This window comes from Notolepis coatsorum (genome assembly GCF_963971535.1).
Source record: "Notolepis coatsorum genome assembly, chromosome: 10".
NCBI lineage: Eukaryota > Metazoa > Chordata > Actinopteri > Aulopiformes > Paralepididae > Notolepis > Notolepis coatsorum.
In genome coordinates, this window is record NC_140174.1 from 96750417 (window position 1) to 96771858 (window position 21442).

At 42.6% G+C, this 21442-nt stretch overlaps 1 protein-coding gene across 1 annotated transcript; it reads left to right on the top strand.

The window, feature by feature from the left end:
• Positions 1-10144: 10144 nt before the first annotated feature.
• On the top strand, positions 10145-21335 carry foxn4 (forkhead box N4; the record flags this gene model as incomplete). The annotated part of the gene is made up of 9 exons (XM_084323970.1): positions 10145-10224; positions 12948-13114; positions 14385-14497; positions 14659-14766; positions 18508-18635; positions 18753-18849; positions 19726-19933; positions 20573-20959; positions 21088-21335. 9 exons carry the CDS (start codon positions 10145-10147, stop codon positions 21333-21335), a joined length of 1536 nt encoding a protein of 511 aa, XP_084180096.1.
• Between the last annotated feature and the right edge of the window lie 107 nt (positions 21336-21442).

Here is a 21442-nt window from a genome sequence, read left to right on the forward strand (position 1 = left end):
CATCACACCATTACCGCCAACTCCCTCTCTCTCTTATTTTTCTTTCCATCCCTCTTTCTCTTTGTCTCCCTATCGCCATCTTTCCCTTTCTCGCTTTTTTCCCCTCTCCCTCGCACTCTTTCTGCAGTCTTCCAACAGTCCTTTCATTTTTCTCCTCTGTCTCTTTCTTTTGCTTTCTCCTTTTCTCATAGTCCATTATTCTAATTTTTCAGAGCAGCGTAACGAAGGACTGGGCCCCATCATCATCTCACTTCATATATAGTCATGGGTCAGTGAGGCTACTTTGCCCTACAAAAGACACTATTATTATTATTATTATTATTATTATTATTATTATTATTATTATTATTATTATTATTATTATTATTATTATTATTATTATTATACTTTATTATTTTTTACTTCCATATAATTTATTCCTATATGACATCATTACATTCTCCTTACCTGTGACTTCTTATTCCAGAATTTCCCCAAGGCGATCAATAAAGGAATATATTATCTTATCTTATCTTATCTTATTTGTGTGGGCAGTCTCTCCCTTTGATGATTATAGTGTTACCATCTGAATATCTAAGGCAGAATACGTTCCTTTTGATTGGACCATGCTTCTTACAATTCCGCAGGAGCCAATACTCGTATACACTGTACCATATGCACCAGGGATGAAACTCAACCAGAAGTTGCGAAAACAAATGGTTAAACCTCTCAGAGGTCACTACCAAAGACGTTAAATGGACAGATTGAAGAACCTTGACTTAAAGGTGTCTGAGTGCTGTCCTTTCAGGACGCCTTGTCCCCGCTGTGCCCATTGTAAATGACCACTGCAAGATCTCCCTGAGATGAGGCTCTTTTACGGTGGGGACTTTTGCTCCATCCTTAGCCTTTAGGTCATTGAAAAGGGCTGTCCCTCCCAAAGAACAGAGCTCATGGTCTTGACCCAGGTCACACAGAGGTCAACACCGCTGACCTCCTCCTAAACCTTAAAGATGGGCTGTCTGTGATCCCTCGGTACAATAGCATTGTGTCAAACAATCAACCTTTAGAGATGAGGTCCTCTGAGCTCAGGCGTCTGCCGTGATGGAATCCACAGCAGCGTTTCTTGCCAGATCAATAGAATAGTTCACCGGTGGCCAGAGTCTCCCCTGTAGCTAAGCCTCTTTCATTCTCCTCTGTCCATCTGATGCAGACAGACAGCTACTTGTGAAAACCAATGAGTCCTATTATATATGTTAAAACCCATCATTCTGAGAGCTGACACTGCCATTTGGCGTCCTGACCTTTACATATTTGAACACTGTGGGCAACATGTCATTAACTTGTTTCTTTATTTTATTTCCGTCGCCAGTGAGTGATTATGTGAATGGACTGTTACTAGAATGTAATATGATTAAGCATTCTCCGGTCCTTAAAATAACGTGTTACTAAAAATACTTTTTAAAGGAGTACAAGAAGTGAGGTTGTCCTTATCAAAATTACATTGTTCGTACAATGTTATTACACTTGCTGATTTATGACCAATGATTGTTGCTCGGTGCAAATACATTATCACTCCTTTATGTCTTCTTTATTACATAATACAGTATAATAAAGTATGTTATAGTATGTTGCAACTAGATTATAGAAATCAACTTCAAGACTTAGCTACATTATTGACAGGTCCAGTGCTGACTCCCCCTCCCCAAAGTCTCTCCTCTTGTGCACTGGGTGTATCACCATTGTTGTCAATCTGTCATCACCCCCAGTTGATGTCTGTTTCCCTGTCGGTCAGTGATTAGTTAGTCTGTGTTCAGTGATCCTGATCGAAAGCTAGCCGCTACGTTTGTAGTTATTTTGTGTCTGTCTTGTCAGTGTAGCTAGTGAGATCAATTCGCCTGCTATTCTGTGTCTGCCAGCCTGCTTCACAGCAGTAAATACATCAGTTTGTTGGTTTTCCCGTCTGTCTCCTGCCATCATGGATCCAGCGGACAACGACACTCTGCACACAGCTATCCAAGCACAAGGTACCACCGTTGGCCATAATGAATACCTTCTTAGATGTCATGACAGAGCTCCAGCACATCACTACCCATCTCCACCAATCTCCCAGTACTTCCCTGGGCTTCCTGCCGTCCAGCCACCACACCTGCCTGTACCCTGGGAACCATGCTTACCTCGACAGGAGCAGAGGGAGACTGAACTCTTGTTGGCGGAGCCTATGGAGTTGGGTGGGACAAGGCCGACACCTGCTGAGTGGCAGAGGAGTGTTTCCCAGAAGTGGCCAGCCCGACCCAGCCATCTGCCAGCTAAAAGAGTTGTGTGAATACTGGTGAGCTGATCCTAAACCCAATCCCCCACCCTCATTGCTACTTCCCCACTACTCTCACCTGGAAAGCCCAGATCCATCTTCTGCAAGCTTTTGTGGACTCCCGTGTTGACAAAAGCTTTGCTAATTCGGCCCTGGTGTGTCAGCTGGACATTACCACGTCCCCATGGAATTCCTGCTCGAGGTTAATGCGTTTGGTTAGTGTCTTCTCTGGGAGAAGGCTGAGGATCCCAAAGGCTGTGAAAGCTCGTCACAGACTGAGCTTCTTCCCCTCAGCCGCCAGGCTGATCAATGCCTCAGGCCCCCCCCCCTCGGTCCCCCCCCCCTCCCCCCTCTGCCCCCAAGTGACACTGGCACAATGACACTGACTGCACTGCACTAGTCCTTACTGGAACTCTGCACTCTACACTAATATGTATTTAATTGATTAACCCCCCACTGCACTGTTTTTTGTCCTGTGTCTGTGTTGGTGTTTGTCGTTTACTGTGAAAATAAGAAAGGAAAAAACGCATAAACTGTAACGCTGCAACAATTACCAATGTGTTTTTATACAGATGGCTTAATAAAGGAATCTGAATCTGAATCTGAATCTGTCAATCCCAACAACAGTGACATTCGTCTGACTAGCTCTGTCATGCTAGCTAAGCTATCTTGGTGCAAGTTAATGTCAACACACAACGAGACTCGTTACAGGGGCCATCCTGTCTCAGCACTCGCCTAAAGATCAGAAAACCTACCCTTTTGCGACGTCACATCGGTAACAGGATTTACTGGCTGTCAAGTTGGCCTTGGAGGAGTGGAGACACTGGTTGGAGTGAGCTGAGCAGCCATTCATGATTTGGACGGATCACAAGAACCTGGCCTACATCCAGGCGGCTAAGTGGCTGAACTCACGCCAATGCCAAGTTGATGCACTCTCCTGCCAGTTTTTTTGCAGCTGACGATAACCATGTTAGTTTATGTTTTCATTCATTCACACCTGCTGGTTCACTGCCCGTTCCCAATCCTATCACACTGCACACTGTCATTCCTGCGCCAGTGGCCCATTATGGAGAAGGATGGTCCTTCATCGCAGCCTGCTCTGTTGGTGCCCAGAACAAGACCCCTCATCATACCCCTGCTGGTCATTGTTCCTGGTCATTTGTCACTGGCCTTCCCTCCTCTGACGTCAACACCACCATTCTCACAGTTATCGACTGGTTTTCCAAGTCAACTCATTTCATCCCTGTGCCAAAGGAGATGTCCGAGCTCATGGTCGAGCCAACCAGTACCTGGAGACCTCCCTGGGTTGCCTCGTCTCCTCCAACCCCACCACCTGGAGTCAGTCATAGTTGTTCTGGGTGGAATACGGCCACAACACACTCTCCTGCTCTGCCACCGGCCTGTCCTCCTTCCGGTTTGCTCGCGGTTACGAGCTCCCACTTTTCCCTCGACCAGGAGAGGGAGGTCAGTGTACCCTCAACCCAGGGGTTTCTTTCAGCACTGTCGTCAGACCTGGAGGAAAGCACGCTCCACCCTGCTTCACACAGCTTCAAGTTCAAGTTCAAGTTTCTTTATTAGTTGACATGCAAAGATACAGAATACCTTCACATGGAATGCTTTTTTCTGTTATGCTCCTATGAGGATCATAGGACGCTTGGATCATACACATACAGCTCATTACAGTAATATTCCACAATTATTACATTTTAGATAGTAATAATGGTACAGAGCCTTGAGACAAACATATGCATATTCACCACCGCAAACAGACTGGCAGCCGTCATAGGCAGCGCCATTTACGGAAGGAGGGGGGGAGTGGGTTGGGGTTGTTACAGGGCTGTAGGGGGGGGGGGAGTGGGAGGGGGGGGGAGGTGGGGGGGAGTGCACAAGCCAAGTCCTGGGTGGGGGAGGTCTCCCTCACACGAGGCAGTCGACAGTGCAGCGCCAATGCAGAGGAAGGGGGGGGGGGGGGGTGGGACTAGGGATTGTGGGTGTGGGAAGCCGCTCGCCACTCTTATCTCCCAGAGGGCCTTCGACTCCAGAGCTCTCGGTTCGACCTTGGTCCAGGAATTTGTTTTGGCTGACTGACTGGCACAATTTATCCCAGCCACGTCCCTTTAAATTTGATTTGAATAGAGTGGAATATAACTCTATTGATTTGAGTGGAGTGAGTTTTAACAACTCCGTCCAAATGACTGAATGCATTATTAGTCCAAGTGTCCAAGTGTCTTATCAGTTCATTTTGGTAGATCCTGTGCGCGGTAAACAGATCCAAAATCTTCTTATTGCAGTCCAAAAGCTTTGATAATCCAAAAATGACCACGTCTTCAAGTTGGTAACCCGATTATGATGTCCCAATAGGCAGAGAGGGTTAGCCTTATTCTGCTTCTTGAAGAAAATATGCAATCCACTGATTAGATCCATTTAGAGTTGATTTGAGTATAGTCCGGCCACCGGCACGAAGCAGAGCATAGCAGCGTCGGGCTCCATGGAGCAGTAGAGGCGGCGGTAGGAACGGCCTTGAAGGCCTAGGGAGAGAGGAAAGAAATGCAACTTGTCTCTGCAAGAGGTGGGAGGGTAGGGTTCCAGGTACCAGCATCAGGTGGACCATTGCAGTGTTCCTGCTCCTTGATAACACCCTTGCCAGAGGGTTTGGCTCCCTACCTGCAACATGCCGCTCAGAAGTCACATAAGCTGGCTCCAAAAATTCATCAGCACCTTTCCCATAGCGGAGGTCATCAACTACTCAGCAGTTCGCCTCGGGTTCCCCTGCTCTCTTCGTGTCCATCCCACCCTCCATGTCTCCCAGGTGAGGCCAGGCTCCTCCAGCCCCCTTCACTCCCCGACCTCCACCGCCTCCCCACGTCATTGAGGGCTCTGCTGCCTACACTGGTTAGGAGGTTGCTGAATGTTTGCTGGCTGGTCAACTGGGAGGGCTATGGTCCGGAGGAGCAGTGCTAGGTTTGAAAAACCTTTTAGTTAACTGAAATAAAAAATAAAAACTAGACTAGAAATGTTTAAACAAACTGAAACTATATTTTGTACAAACTAACTAAAATAAAATATAAATATACAAAAAGATTCTTTAGTTTTGGTCTTTGTCAATTTCCGTTTTGATCAAATGTTGTCAACACAGGAAGCACAAGGAGGCATTGGTGCATATATTCATATGTGGAGACTGGAATGTCTACATGACTGAGTCAATTGCCTTCACAAAGTGTTTGAATTACACAATACCTATTCTGAACTTCTTAAATGTTGCCCTGACAAATAATCTCATATCATAATAAACAAAACAAAAAAATTCAACTAATAAAAATTCAACTAAAACTAAACATTTTAAACAATAAAAACTAAACTGAAACTACCAACCCCACTCTGGAAACTAGCTGAAACTAAAATGAATTGAAAACAAAAATATAAATAAATAAGAAAAATAAATAAATAAATAATGAAAAAATAAACTGATTCAGTATTGAGTATTGTGATACTAAAATTGGTATTGGTATCAAAGTAATTTAGTCATTTTGGTATTGGGACAGTAACAGTACAGTAAGTCGTCAATCAGTCATCAGTCATCAGCCCAAGCGGTTGTCAATCAGCCATCAGCTCCAGCTGTTGTCAATGAGTCATCAGCCCCTTTTGTACTTATGTCTCTTTCTAGTGAGAGGAACCACCTCCTGCCTGCTATCCTGTATCTGCCTGCCTGCATCACAGCAGTAAATACACCAGCTTGTTGCTTTCCCCCGTCATCTGTTTCCGGCCTTTTCATTGCCCTGCACTTGGATCCACACCAGAACCGCACCTTACACTCACGGTCAGAGTGTGACAGTTTGACCACTATAGTCCTATTAGGTTAAAGCTTCATCAGAAAAATAAAGGCTTTGGGAGAACCATGGGTAGGACCCTGAGGCTGCAACCTATAGTAGACGCTAAATCTTACGGCCCGGCAGAACATGTTTACACACATTTTACACGTTAGGTAGTAGGAGGGGTTGGTTAGGGCTAGGGTTAGGGATAGGTTTATAAACTACTTTTAAGCTTAAAATGATGACGACTTGCTTGCAGTTTAGCTAAAAACGTACAACCTCCAAATAAAACGCAGATGACCCCATCCGATCTATAGCATCAACTCTTAGCTAAGCATGGCTGACAGCAGCTTCCTCTCCGCGGCCAGAAGGTCGCTCTGGGTGACACGGCATTCTGGGGGACACCGTGTCTCTGTCTACAGAGAAGATTAGAGGGGTGAAGTGACCTCATTCTCAGGGGACTCGTGTGTTTTTGGTAAACACTTTGTACAAGACAAAAACAGCGCCTAGGAACACTGCCGGCCCTCAGACGGTGATCCCATTGTTTGCCCATTACTCCTGATCAGGCATGAGAGTGGAATGTCGTCACAATGTGTTTCTGAACCGCGGGGAGTCCTCCTCTGTACAGCTGCTATATAGTGGCTCTTGTGGTCCTTGTTGAGCGCACAGCGGCAGAACTGGACCACATACCACTTGAACGTAACGTGTAGAGGTCAGTGCGGTAGAACACTCGATCCCGAGGACTGGAATACACAAACGTCACGTATAGAATGCATACTTTTACATTTGATACTTACATTCAATATCAAATACTCTTCTTTTGCTATAGAATTTTTAACTGAGGACTTTTACTTTTACCAGAGTACTATTTGATCTGGGTATTTCTACTTTTACTTAAGTAAAGGACCTGTGTACTTCTTCCACCACTGTCTACACTCACACAAGTCATGATTTATTGATTTAATGTTATTAACTAAATAATTAGGTTAACTTAATACTGTCAAAAATATCAACTAGCCTGGGGACATCATGGTATGAACTAGTATCACCTTTAGGCTATATAAACATCTTCGTCGCATCATGATCATGTCAAAGTTATCATCATCTTTCTCTCCCATCTGCAGATTATTTTCTAAAACACTTTGATGTGTAGACAATAGTATTTTACCTCGTCCGAGAGCACTGTACTGAACCGTAATATCTGACTTGTTTCAAGACATGCATGCATGAGTAATGAAGATGAGATCTCAATTAGAAGACGGAGGTAATAATAACCCGACGGGCACTAGGACCAAACGGAATCTGGTCTTCGGGGATGGTCTTATTTTGTCCGTTACGTTCATGCATGTAATCATTGATTGTGCCTATTGTGACAGGGCGATTTACCATCTGTAGTGTCCCATGGGGATGGCACTGCTGTCATTGGCTCATTCCCCACAGAATTAAAGGAATTTCGGTTTAATTTCCGGTTGTGAAGATAATTTCTGAAGGGTATCACATGCTAGCCTTGTCAAGAACGTTTTCTCAAAACCTATAACATCTTACATTATTCCAATACAATAATATGAATAGCTTACAACTTTCTCCACTTTTGTCTGTACAATTTATTCTTTATCAAAATTATGCGTAGGCCTATATACACCCATAGCCCTGATATCAGAAGTTGACAGGCTATTTCATTCAGCCTATAGTCTTTAATTTTTAGGAGGAGTTGCCGCTGTAACTAATTCTTAATAAATGGGCATCAACATACGGTTTCCTTCTTGATATGTATGTATCAGCGTTGCCGCGCCTCCCCAGTCCCCCTGCCCGCGCGCCTCCCCGTCCCCCTGCCCGCGCGCCTCCCCGTCCCCCTGCCCCGTCCCCCTGCCCGCGCGCCTCCCCAGTCCCCATGCCCCGTCCCCCTGCCCGCGCGCCTCCCCGTCCCCATGCCCCGTCCCCGCGCGCCTCCCCGTCCCCCTGCCCCGTCCCCCTGCCCGCGCGCCTCCCCAGTCCCCATGCCCCGTCCCCCTGCCCGCGCGCCTCCCCGTCCCCCTGCCCCGTCCCCCTGCCCGCGCGCCTCCCCGTCCCCCTGCCCCGTCCCCCTGCCCGCGCGCCTCCCCAGTCCCCATGCCCCGTCCCCCTGCCCGCGCGCCTCCCCGTCCCCCTCCCCAGTCCCCCTGCCCGCGCGCCTCCCCGTCCCCCTCCCCAGTCCCCCTGCCCGCGCGCCTCCCCGTCCCCTTGCACTCGCGCCACCCGGGTCCTTTTTCCCACTGTTGAATTGGGCAAGACGCGGGTGCATCGGCGGGAAGCAAATTAACTACAAGCACTCCCCCCTTAAAGTTTCACATTCACACACCGACCGGCCCGACGCCACAAGTAGCGACGCACACCGTTTGAGAGAGAGGGAGCCCAGTTGGAATAAGCTCCCACAGCCAGGCTGGAACATAGTCGAGCAAAATGGATATTTCATATATTTTTTGTTTGTTTGTTTTTCGTTGTGTTTTTTTCTTCTTCAATGATTCCTGATGCCCGTTGCCTATAACCGCGCATAGACTAGACGAACTATTTTGGTAAACGTACAACAAAAGTAATTGCGATCATATTAAATTGCCTGGGAGGTTATGACCTATGCTGATTTTTTGGGGCCACGGTGAAAAGACTCACATAGCGCACCTGTACGTGAGGATCTGCACCCAGGAGGACATTCTATTACTGACAAAGGGCCCGCCAGGGAAATGACTCAGTTATGTGGCCAAGCAGGTACTTTATTATATGAAAGGACTGGATGAATGGATGGATGGATGATATAGCATATTAACTAACTTTAATAAGCTTAGAATCAGAAATCAGAAAGGTCTTTATTTCGTAGTCGTTTTTAGATACAAGGAATTTGATTTGGTCGTTTTTGGTGCGACATTCATGGACAGACAATTACAGTGTAATTAAATAAAAAGGTGGAATAAAGTAAAATGGAATATAAACTAAATTATATCTATACAAATAGAAGCACAATAAGCTATTTATTGGATACCAATAATTTGATACATTAGAGGAAACGCACCACCACAACTGCACACGCCTAAAACCTGAGGCAATACAAACACCACACCACAGGTTCGTTCGTTTTTCCTGTAGTCCTATTATGGACGTGGAAAGTGTCAGTGTTCTCGAGAACTGCCACAGGGCGCAGGCATTAACCCAGCAGCTGCTGTCAAACTCGGGGGTCCTGCCCCTTGAGCAATTACCTCTGTTGAAGTAGGCACTGCGCATGACAGAGTGCTGGACAGCTCCAGAGAGGGAATTTTAAAAACGGTTCTGGTGAATCAAGTGCAGCACAGTCAAAATACAGTACAGGGGCACACGATCTGCTCACACTTCCTTCAACATTATCTAAAACAGGTGATATTATTCTGCTTTCTTTGTTTATTTCAAGATGATAATGTTGGTCAGGTTGTTAAATTACGCTATTGGCTATTATTGAATTTGAATATGTTTATAAACGTCTTTATCCAATCATTCTCGGGTGTCTATTGATTGGACATTGTAACTGTTCAATAACCGACGGTTAACTATGTTGGTGTTTTGTGAACATGCCCTGCTTATTGTTGGTAGCCTACCTTTTCCCCCCTCTATAAAATGTCATGGACTTAAATCAGAGAAGGCTGCTGGAACAATAATTCCATTGAGTCTGTCAGATAAACTATAGGCCTACAATTTACAACAAAGGGGCCTCTGATGCTTTATGATAAGTATTATATAACGTTACTGCATACTATGTTAAAACTGTTCATTATCATTTAAAATTGTTACCAATATTATGTCCAGATATAAGTATTTTACAGACCACTTTGTTGTAGCATATTGTATACTGGTTATAATCTTCTATGCCAATTTATTTATTTACCAAATTGGGCACAGTAATCAAAATACTATATCCTTATTGTTGCAAGGATTTACAAATAGCCTGTTATTCCAATATAGATACCTTGAAAGTATGCCTTAAATTGTGTCATATTCACTTTTCTTTTCTCTCTCTCTCTCTCTGTTGTATCAGATAACGCAGGAAATGATAGAAGGTGGAATTACAAGTAGGATGTCAGGAATAATAGAGAATTCTGGACATCATCCATCACCTCAAGACTACAGGTAAGCTTAGCCTGTTTGTCCTACATTACAGTTACTATTAAGATTACAATATTTTCCGAGCCTAAAGAAAAAAAAACATTGACCCTCTTTTCCATTTTTACATAATAATAATACTACAAGAAAAAACATTCAGGGCTCAAAATGAGCCGCCTGAATAGAGAGAAAGGCATATTTATGTTAATCGCCCATCACCCCCCAAAAGGTGTTTCGCAAGTGTCATGGAACAAATTGTCGAACTTCAACTATGTTTAATCTAAAGGTGGATGGACAGCTCTTTTTGTGTGTGGGGGGTTGTATGAAAAAGCAGAAAGAAAAAAAAGCTGAAGAATAAATGATTTTCAGTCTGAATGGATCTGTCAGAAACCATCAGCTCTGTTTACACTCCCGCTGTCGGCCCACGGAGAGCCTGAGCCTCTTGGCCTGCCGGCGCGGGGGGAGACGGGGCTCTCCGGGTCACCAGTGGGGAGAAGTGGCTCCCAATTAGAAAAGGAGGGAGAGCGGGGAGGGAGGGAGGGAGGGTGGGTGTGGGGAGAAGGAGGAGGTGCAATATTTTGTGTTGTTGAGCCTCTGGGAACGCTCGTGCGACAGGGTGATAGACGGGGACACTAACTCATCGTGCTTTGCATCACTGAGCCATTTCTTCGAGGGGGGTGGGGGGGGGTGGGGGGGGGTGGGGGGGGGGAGTGGCGGTTATGCCCTAAAGTGTGAAAAATAAGTCCTATATTTCCAACAGTGAGCCTGAGATGAGTAAAGTAATAGACCGTGACCTTCGAATTGAGTCATTTATTAAAATGTATATGTACATATATATAGGCCTATAGAGCAGCAGAATCCAACATTTTTTATTGGATTTGATTCGTTTTGTTTTTAGACTAGACACGTTTGTTTCCTTCTCTCTATATATTTTGCCACAAAAGTCAGGAAGATGTAAAAAAAAATTCCACAATTGTACCTTTAGAGTTGCTTTGAAGATCATTCAGCCAACTTACTCACTTACTCCTCCCTCAGCTTTGTAGTCATTTCACAACTGATCTAGCCTCCTTCCTGTATCACCTGTAGCACCTTTGTATATATGTGGATAATAGAATCTTTATTGTCATTGTTGGTACAACGAAATTGAGTTTAGAGCATCACCACTGGCATACAAACATACTGAATATAGCATGTACAAAATAATAATATCAATAATAATAATAATATAATATCAATCAAGGCTACATCATAACCTGTGTGTTTGAAAATGTGCTTTGATAGCAAATAGTTGACAGACAGAGAGAGAGAGAGGGAGAAAGAGGGAGAGAGAGAGACTCTTTACGAGAGGACTCAAATGTCAAAGCACAAATATTGTCATAATAATGTGTGGCGTTGAATTTCTCAGCACCTCCCGTCTACTTTAAGGGGACGATCATTTTACACCATTAAACCGGTGCATGCAAGGTGTTTAAGGACGTATGCTGATTCCTGCCTAGAATGATGTCATTCATTCATACGGTAGACTGAGTAAGCAGTGAGGCCTGACCTCCAACCAACATGGACCCCCCCGCCCCCCCTCTGGCCCCATCAATTTCCCCACTTGGGGGGATGAGGGAAGGAGGGTGGGAGGCTGAAGTGTGTGTGTGTGGGGGGGGGGGGGGGGGTTGAGGATAGAGACTGGAAAGGGACAGGGAAGCAGATGGCATCCTATTTGTCCTTCTTGTGTGAGGGCTGTCATTCCAACAGATTAATGCAGGGACTGTTTAAAGGAGGGGGAGAAACGGCAGAGACAATCAAGGAAGGGTCTGGGACCAGACAATGGGGCCACGTGCCACTGGGCAGATTTGTCGTTTGGGACACAATAGGTGATCATTTTTCAATAGACAGGGCCAACTGTTGCAGGCAACATGTGCTGCTGTCCCATGTTTCAAACGATCTTGCGTGTTGTTTACTTATGATTCAGCCAATGGGTAGGGCCAGACCGTGGTCACCTGACGTAGGGTTGATATTTTGGGGGGGGGGGGGGGGGGGGGGTGCAAGAGAGAGAGGGGGGGTACTCCTACACTGTCTAGAGAACCACAAAGTAACTGAATACTATGTGTTGTCATAGCGACCCCAATTACTGGACCCCTCTACAGTAAGTGTGCAGGAGACTGGAGAGGATTGAAGAGGATTCCTCTCTTTTCTTTCTTTTCCTCCAAGGCCGGTTGTATGAAAGAAATAATGGCTGAAAGCTGATCGGCACTCTGCCCGAGCTCTGGTTAAACACAAATCCTTCATTATTTCCTGCTTTAGTCTTTAGCACATGGGCTATTTAAATTATTTGTTAGGTGAAAAATCGGGAAATTGTCCTCAGACTAAACAAACCTAAATAGACAAAATGCTATTTGTAAATAATTTTCACAATGGAAAAATGGAAAAGAAAAAAATATTGTATACGTTCAGTGTTACTTTCCTATAAAAAGGTATATTTATTTTGATTGGAAGACTTGTTTGATTCCCTACAATGATGATAAAGAGGCTTACTGTCATTGTAATAACAACACTTCTGGCTAATCTTCTTATGGCAAATCCTGGATGACACGGCTAATACACTTGTTGAGAAGCTTTCACCTCCAATTATCCTGCCTGAAAGTCATTACTTTTGACTTTGAAAGACAAATTTTTTTTCAGTTTAAATGATCAGATGGAACTATTTCCATCTCCAGTCTGTGTCTCTAAGCTGTCGACTGCCCCCCCTCCCCCTGCAGGCTTCTGACCACAGACCCCTCCCAGCTGAGGGAGGAGGACCTCCCTGGGGACCTGCAGTCTCTGTCCTGGCTCACCTCTGTCGACGTTCCCCGCCTGCAGCAGATGGCTGATAGCCGTGGCCTCAGCAACGGACCCTCCCAGGGCAGCCTGCTGGAGCAGCAGACAGGTGAGGAGACAGGGTGGGATGCTGCAACATTTGAACGTGGAGAAAACCTACTCTGATTGGACGAATCTAGATTACTGGGCACCTGTCTTGGGCATCTTCAGTTCTCTCTTCTATAGAAGCGTATTGCTGCCCCAAATCAGTATCATGTTATGACATGAAAAAAAATGTGTTTTTCATGTTATAAAAATATATTTTTTACGTTATAAGAAGATATTTTCACGTTATAACAAGACATTTTTACATTATAACAAGATATCTTCACGTTATAACAACATATTTTCATGTTATAACAAGAAACGTATCACGTTCTACCTAGGGCTGTCAGTTTATCGCGTTAATTAGATTAATTAATTACACAGCAAATGATCGCATTATGAAAATTAACTCAACATTTATTAAAACATTTTATTTATTTATTTATTTATTTAGAATAAAGTAGAATAAACATTTAGGCTACCAATTTTTTTTTTAAATGGTCCATTTGCATGTTCTTGGTATCTGATTCTAGGGACATCTATGGATCTCAGGGAATGTATTCCCAGTGTCAGAAATACTGTGTCTGTTACTAGACTTGAGTAAATTGTAATGAACCAAATGAGAATATCAATTCAATTTTTTTTACTGTGAATAACACCATGCTAAACTTTACCAGACCTGAAAAATCTAAGCAAATGAATAAAGGGAAGATGATTAAACAGAATGTTTTGTAGATACAGTACTGAATTCTGCCATCCGGACACATGCAATTTGAAATATGATTATAGAATATAAAATATCAGGGCTAAAATAGTTATGTGATAAACATGCGATTAATTAGATTAATTAATTACAAATCCTGTAATTAATTGGATTAATTTTTTTTATCGCCTGACAGCACTAGTTCTAACATGAAATGTTTTATGTTCTAACAATAATGTATCATGTTATAACATGTGATAAATAGTATTATTGTTATAACAAGAAGTTTATTGTTAAAATATGATATGTTTGTATGTCATAATAACATCTTGTTAGAACACGAAAACATCTTGTTATAACAACAAAGTTTTGATACAATACTGATCCATTTCTCTTTTTTTGGTGTGGCAGCAATACACTTCCGTACTCTTCACTGTAAGGCTAAAACAAACAAACAAACAAACATATGCAACTCAACAGGATTACCACCGACAAATAAAGGCTAAAAGGGAAGATGGCTATTTTATTTACCAGGGAATTTAAAACCACAAGCTCAAAACATAAACAATGACCTGGCTGTTCCTCCTTACAGCCCAGCTGAACAACATGACCATGACAGGGGGGCAGGGCTCCATGGTCCACCTGCAGAGCAACATGCAGCACAGCCCCCTGGGAATCAACGTCATCAACGCCCACAGTGGAAGTGTGAGTTGTAACAGACCTGTTGTACTGGAGGAAAATACTAAAGGTGTTATTAGGGTCATTGACCATATTCTCTTTGCTCTTATGTCATGCCCAGGTTGGGATTCCTTTCCACCTTGTTCCCACCTTTGACTAAACCGACGTTCCTTATGTCTGTTCCACAGATGTCTCCATACTCCATGAATGGGCAGCCTTCCCCAGGATACCAATGCCCTACCTCAGTCTATCAACCCACTCCCCAGCAAGTGTTCTCTCTAGCCCAGGCTGGACAGGTACCATACAATACACTCCTTAATCTGTGCTCTCATTAACCTATGTTACATTTAAATTGTTAGGCATTCAGGAGTATTATTATTCAGTAACTTACAAGAGGCACTGATATGGATACTGGTATTGGATATCGGTCAGATAAAAATAGGGTATCAGATCATTTCTCCAATACTAAAATCTGATACCAAGAAAGGTGTAACATGCTTGAAATTAGGGCTGTCCCCGACTAAGGATTTGGATAGTCGACTATGATTGGCCAAAATTTGCCGTTAGTCGACTATCAGTCGACTAAAAAAAAAGGAAAGAAAAAAAGTATAATATATATATATTTTTTTTTATCATTCCATTTGGGCTGTGGGGGGTGCTTAATGTTTGAAGGAGTCGACTGAAGGCTTCTTGTCCTCTGCAAAAGCATGCAATTGGTCCACTGATGGATACATCTTGATGTCTAGTATAGTGTGTTCATTAGATGGGTGAAATCCTCTTTCAGTGCCTCTGTGCCTGTTTTCATAGGCAGTTAGCCTCTGGTATGCGTGCCATTAGCGTTAGCCACGCCTCTAGGCCTCTTTTCTTTTGGAAAGAATGATAAAAAAAAAGTTATAATTTTTAGTCGACTATGGCTCCTTTCGACCGATTCTAACGACACATAGAAGCATGTTAGATCTCTCTAATGTAACACATATAAGCATCTCTCTAATGTAACACATAGAAGCATGTTAGATCTCTCTAATGTAACACATAATAATAATAATAATAATAATAATAATAATAATAATAATAATAATAATAATAATAATAATAATAATAATAATAATAATAATAATAATAATAATAGCTTCATTTTATATAGGGCCTTTCAAAAGACCCAAGATCGCTTTACATAGGGGGAAAAATAACAAAAGTAACAAACATAGTGGACACATAGAAGCATGTTAGATCTCTCTAATGTAACACATAGAAGCATGTTAGATCTCTCTAATGTAACACATAGAAGCATGTTAGATCTCTCTAATGTAACACATAATAATAATAATAATAATAATAATAATAATAATAATAATAATAATAATAATAATAATAATAATAATAATAATAATAATAATAATAATAATAATAATAATAATAATAATAATAATAATAATAATAATAATAATAATAATAATAATAATAATAATAATAATAATAATAATAGCTTCATTTTATATAGGGCCTTTCAAAAGACCCAAGGTCGCTTTACATAGGGGAAAAAAATGTCTCTAATGGATTATTTTTGTCCAATGACCACAAACCGATTTAAGTCTATACAATTCAATAAAAGGATTGGGTCAGTACTTTGTATTTGCAGATACTGAAAGTTTAGTACTATTAAAAACCCTATATGCCGATACCGGCCGTGGGAAAAGTGGTGCGTCAGTACTCAGTAGCCAATTTGAGTATATTGGTGGTATCAACAGTGCCCACTAGAGAATAAGAAACTTAAAATATGAATAGCTTATAAGGAATAAGTTGTGTAGTTTAGTTTATTAGGATCCCCAGTTAGCTATTCTTCCTGGGGTCCACAAAAAACATACATTGTGACTGTTCAACATATTACTTACATCATACATATAACATTACAAGTAAACAGGACAAAGGATTGTGGATTGTACACACACACACGCACACAATACTTACATCATAACATATAACATTACAAGTAAACATGACAAATGATTGTACACACACACACACATATATACACACACACACACACAATACTTACATCATAACATATAACATTACAAGTAAACATGACAAAGGACATAGACTTGGACTAGTACATACTGTACATACACACACAGACACACACACTCATAGATAAGACAAGCTCCAATATCCAATAATCAATTATTTCAATAATGTGAAATAGTTAAAGAATACTTAACTGTACACAACTTAATATGCCCACACATTATGTTCATACATGCCTAATTTAACAACGTAATTCAAATTAGATTTAATTAAGATTTGTTGTTGCACAACATTATGTTGCAAGTCCCAATACAGTGTAGTTGACCACATAATTGTAACTCACCTTTACAATTACATTTGAAAAACGTAAAAAAATTAAACGTTCATACATTTCAATAGTTTCTACATCTGTTCATTGTCAAAATGGATGTGGTTTTAATAAAATCTTAAATAGTATTTGACTGTTTTCTTGTTCAATATGTCTAGGGAGTGAATCCCATTCATGCATAGCTCGGGACATAACAGTTTGTTTGACTGAGTTTGTTCTTGCTTTTGGTAATATAAAGTTTCCATCTGTAGCGTGTCTGGTTGAGTAGCCATGTCTATCTAAACTAAGTTCTACTAAATAAACAGTGTTGTGTAGGAGAGTTTGTAAGCGGGAGAGACCCTTGTCTCGACAGCTGTCAGTCAATTAGTATAAAGAGGCATTGAAGAGGAGGAGTTCCAGGTGCTCTCTGTTGGTTCAGTTTCTTTAAATGAGGAGGTGTTCCAGGTGTTCTGGCTCAGTTTCTTTAAATGAGGAGGTGTTCCAGGGGTTCTCTGTTGGCTCAGTTTATTTAAATGAGGAGGTGTTCCAGGGGTTCTCTGTCGGCTCAGTTTCTTTAAATGAGGAGGTGTTCCAGGGGTTCTCTGTTGGCTCAGTTTCTTTAAATGAGGAGGTGTTCCAGGGGTTCTCTGTTGGCTGTTTCTTTAAATGAGGAGGTGTTCCAGGGGTTCTCTGTTGGCTCAGTTTCTTTAAATGAGGAGGTGTTCCAGGGGTTCTCTGTTGGCTGTTTCTTTAAATGAGGAGGTGTTCCAGGGGTTCTCTGTTGGCTCAGTTTCTTTAAATGAGGAGGAGGTGTTCCAGGGGTTCTTTGTTGGCTGTTTCTTTAAATGAGGAGGTGTTCCAGGTGTTCTGGCTCAGTTTCTTTAAATGAGGAGGTGTTCCAGGGGTTCTCTGTTGGCTCAGTTTCTTTAAATGAGGAGGTGTTCCAGGTCTTCTCTGTTGTCTCAGTTTCTTTAAATGAGGAGGTGTTCCAGGTCTTCTCTGTTGTCTCAGTTTCTTTAAATGAGGAGGTGTTCCAGGTCTTCTCTGTTGTCTCAGTTTCTTTAAATGAGGAGGTGTTCCAGGGGTTCTCGGTTGGCTCAGTTTCTTTAAACGAGGAGGTGTTCCAGGTGTTCTCTGTTGGCTCAGTTTCTTTAAATGAGGAGGTGTTCCAGGTCTTCTCTGTTGTCTCTGTTTCTTTAAATGAGGTGTTCCAGGTGTTCTCTGTTGTCCGTTTCTTTAAATGAGGTGTTCCAGGTGTTCTCTGTTGTCTGTTTCTTTAAATGAGGTGTTCCAGGTGTTCTCTGTTGTTTCAGTTTCTTTAAATGAGGAGGTGTTCCAGGGGTTCTCTGTTGTTTCAGTTTCTTTAAATGAGGAGGTGTTCCAGGGGTTCTCTGTTGGCTCAGTTTTTTTAATGAGGTGTTCCAGGTGTTCTGTTTCAGTTTTTTTAAATGAGGTGTTCCAGGTGTTCTCTGTTGGTTTTTGGTTCTCAGTTTGGTGTATGATTTGGTGTAGAGTGTGTTTTTGAGTTTCTTTATTCTGAAGTTATTCTGTTTAATAAATTACCGGTTTGAAGCCTTTTCTGCCTCTGCCTCTTGGTAATTCCCACTACACAAGGACAGGCATTTTTTCAGAGCAACATGATTTTATTGTCAGATTTCCACTACAGTCTTCCATCAATAGCAATGTCTTCTGTTCTCTCCTCCAGTGTTCACCTGCTGGGCTTTATAGCAATGTCTCTTTCAACAACCAAAGCCTGTTCACACAACCTCGCCTGGCACCACAGAACCAGGACCTGCAACCCAAGTCTTTCCCCAAGCCAATCTACTCCTATAGGTAAGTTCTGTAAACATCTAGAATTAAAGAAAATGGTCCAATTATATTCTACGTTATTTATCACTACATGAATACATGTATGAATACTAATATCTGTATGTATTTATTTATTTTCAGCTGTTTGATTGCTATGGCCCTGAAGAACAGCAAAACTGGCAGTCTCCCAGTCAGTGAGATCTATAGCTTTATGAAGGAACACTTTCCTTATTTCAAGGTAAAAGAAAAAAATACAATAAAAAAACATTAAAAAGGGTTTCCAAAGTTTTGGGAAAGAAAGATGCCTGTAAATTCACAATACATCTAAATAAAATGTATTACATTTAGTCATTTAGCTGACGCTTTTATCCAAAGCGACTTACAAGTTTTGTACGACAAGTCATCAGGAAGGGCACAACTCTATCAGCTGAGTAACAATGTTCAGTGTTGAGTGCTACAGTGTAGTTTAGTATTAGGACAAGTGCACGACAGTAAGGTTAGTTAGGGTTAGAGTTTATTTCTTTATTTCTTTTTTTCCCCCCATTTAATTATGTATTAAAACAAATACACAAACAAATACAATAAAAATCCACCCCAAAATACCACTCACATATGTTTCTATAATATTGTACAGCTTAGTTTGAAGTTGTGAACATGAACACGTCTCTCCTTGAGCTGAACACCTGAGACAAAACTCTAGTGATGATGTCATCAAAATACAAATCCTGGAGCTGCTCCATAGACGGTGAATAATGGACCACCTAGGACGCCATGACAGTGATTCTACTGGGAAATGGATACTGTACATTTTCTGATTCAGAGCAGTTAGCCCTAAAAACTAATTTGGGTGTCAATAATCTATGAGCCCACAAAGTTGGCCACCGATTCATGTGTCAAGAGACCAACTCCAAAAGTCCCTTGATGACATCACAAATTAAAATCTTTATTTCCAGTTTAGGGAGACGGTTGTCTTGTGTTTATAGACTTCACTGTCACAGATTATTGGAACGGCACAGAGTACACTCTATTTTGGGGTGGATTTCCCCTTTAAAAAGAGACGTGCTGCACAAAGATAAGCAATGTAAATGAAACACATCTCTCTCTCTCTCTGCAGACCGCACCAGATGGATGGAAGAATTCGGTGAGACACAACCTGTCTCTAAATAAATGCTTTGAGAAGGTGGAGAACAAGATGAGTGGTTCGTCCCGGAAGGGGTGTCTGTGGGCGCTGAACCCCGCCAAGATTGACAAGATGGAGGAGGAGATGCAGAAGTGGAAACGCAAGGATCTCCCTGCCATCCGTCGCAGCATGGCTAACCCAGGTCATTAGTGTGTGTGTGTCACTGCTCTCGTGTGTCAAACCAATATGCAACAACATGATTCATAAGTCACTCATTCAGAAGTCACTCACAATCTCACACAGGGCATCTGCAGGTTTCAACAAGTTAAATGTAAGACTTTTTAAGACCTTTTTAATACCACTTAGAGCAAAGCTTTATACTGTACCAATTTCACAACCATACTAGCAAAAAAAGAAAAAAAAACACAGCGACACTGAACTGGCGGTTTCACTTGTGCGTCAATTTAATTTCTTGCACATTCCATACAGTTGCACCAAGCTCCCGGTAGTCCAGCAAAAAACAACTTGTTTTTTGCTGGACTACCAAAAAAACGAAATATAATACCTGTGCAAATGAAATTTAAGACTTTTTAATACCCTGCAGATACTCACAGTCCAACTGTCAGATAGTTATCTTATTTAGCCTGACAATCCTATCTACAATTAAATAACGTGACTAACTAAATGGCAATTCATTGCATAATTATCATACTGTACATTTAATCACCAATCGTGTATATACATTGGTTTTGTCATGAGGGTTCTTGTTAGCTAGAATAACCTTGCAAGTCTTAAAACAAACAAACGGTAAAAATCTGACCTCTGACCCGTTTCCCTGCAGATGAGTTGGACAAGCTGATAACGGACCGTCCGGAGAACTGCAGACGTAAGGCCATGGAACAAGGGATGACGAGGCTTCCCAGCTGTCCCACTGGCCTGTCTATGCCGGTCCCAGCCCAGATGCAGCCCCAGCCTATAGTCACCCTGTCCCTCCAGTGTTTACCCATGCACCAGCACCACCAGCTCCAGGCCCAGCTCCAGGCCCGCCTGGCTCCCATGTCCCCCGTCCCAGCCCAGACGCCTGCCCTCCACACGGTCCCCAACCTTTCCCCTAACCCTCTGGCTCAGCACCCCAGCAAACAAGCGCACGACTTCTACAGTCTCCATGGTGACGCACACACAGAGGTGGACGCCCTGGACCCCAGTATCATGGACTTCGCTCTACAAGGTGGGTGTGGTGTTTGGTTAGAGATGTCCGCTAAGTGATAAATCAACTCTCCTGCTGTGTTGAAACGGTGCCTGCTCCTTGATTCACTGAGTCAGTTAGGACACTAACATCTCTCCTCGTCTCCTCAGGCAACCTATGGGAAGAGATGAAAGATGACAGCTTTAACCTGGACGCACTGGGCACCTTCAGTAACTCGCCCCTCCGACTGTCAGACTGTGACCTGGGAGCAGTGCTCCCGCCCGTCTCCAGCGGAGGAAGCCTGCCTTTCTCAGACCTGCAAGTGACGGGCCTCTACACGTCATACACCTCCCTGGAAGCACTGTCCTCCCAATACATGGGCACACCAAATAACAGCAAGCCCATAGCTCTGCTTTAAAGCCCACCACGCACCCACTGGAAAGACGAGGAGCTGAACTGTGCCTCACTGACATAATCAACCCGTCTTTCTAGTTATCTTTCTTTCTTTTTCTTTTTTTAAGGCGG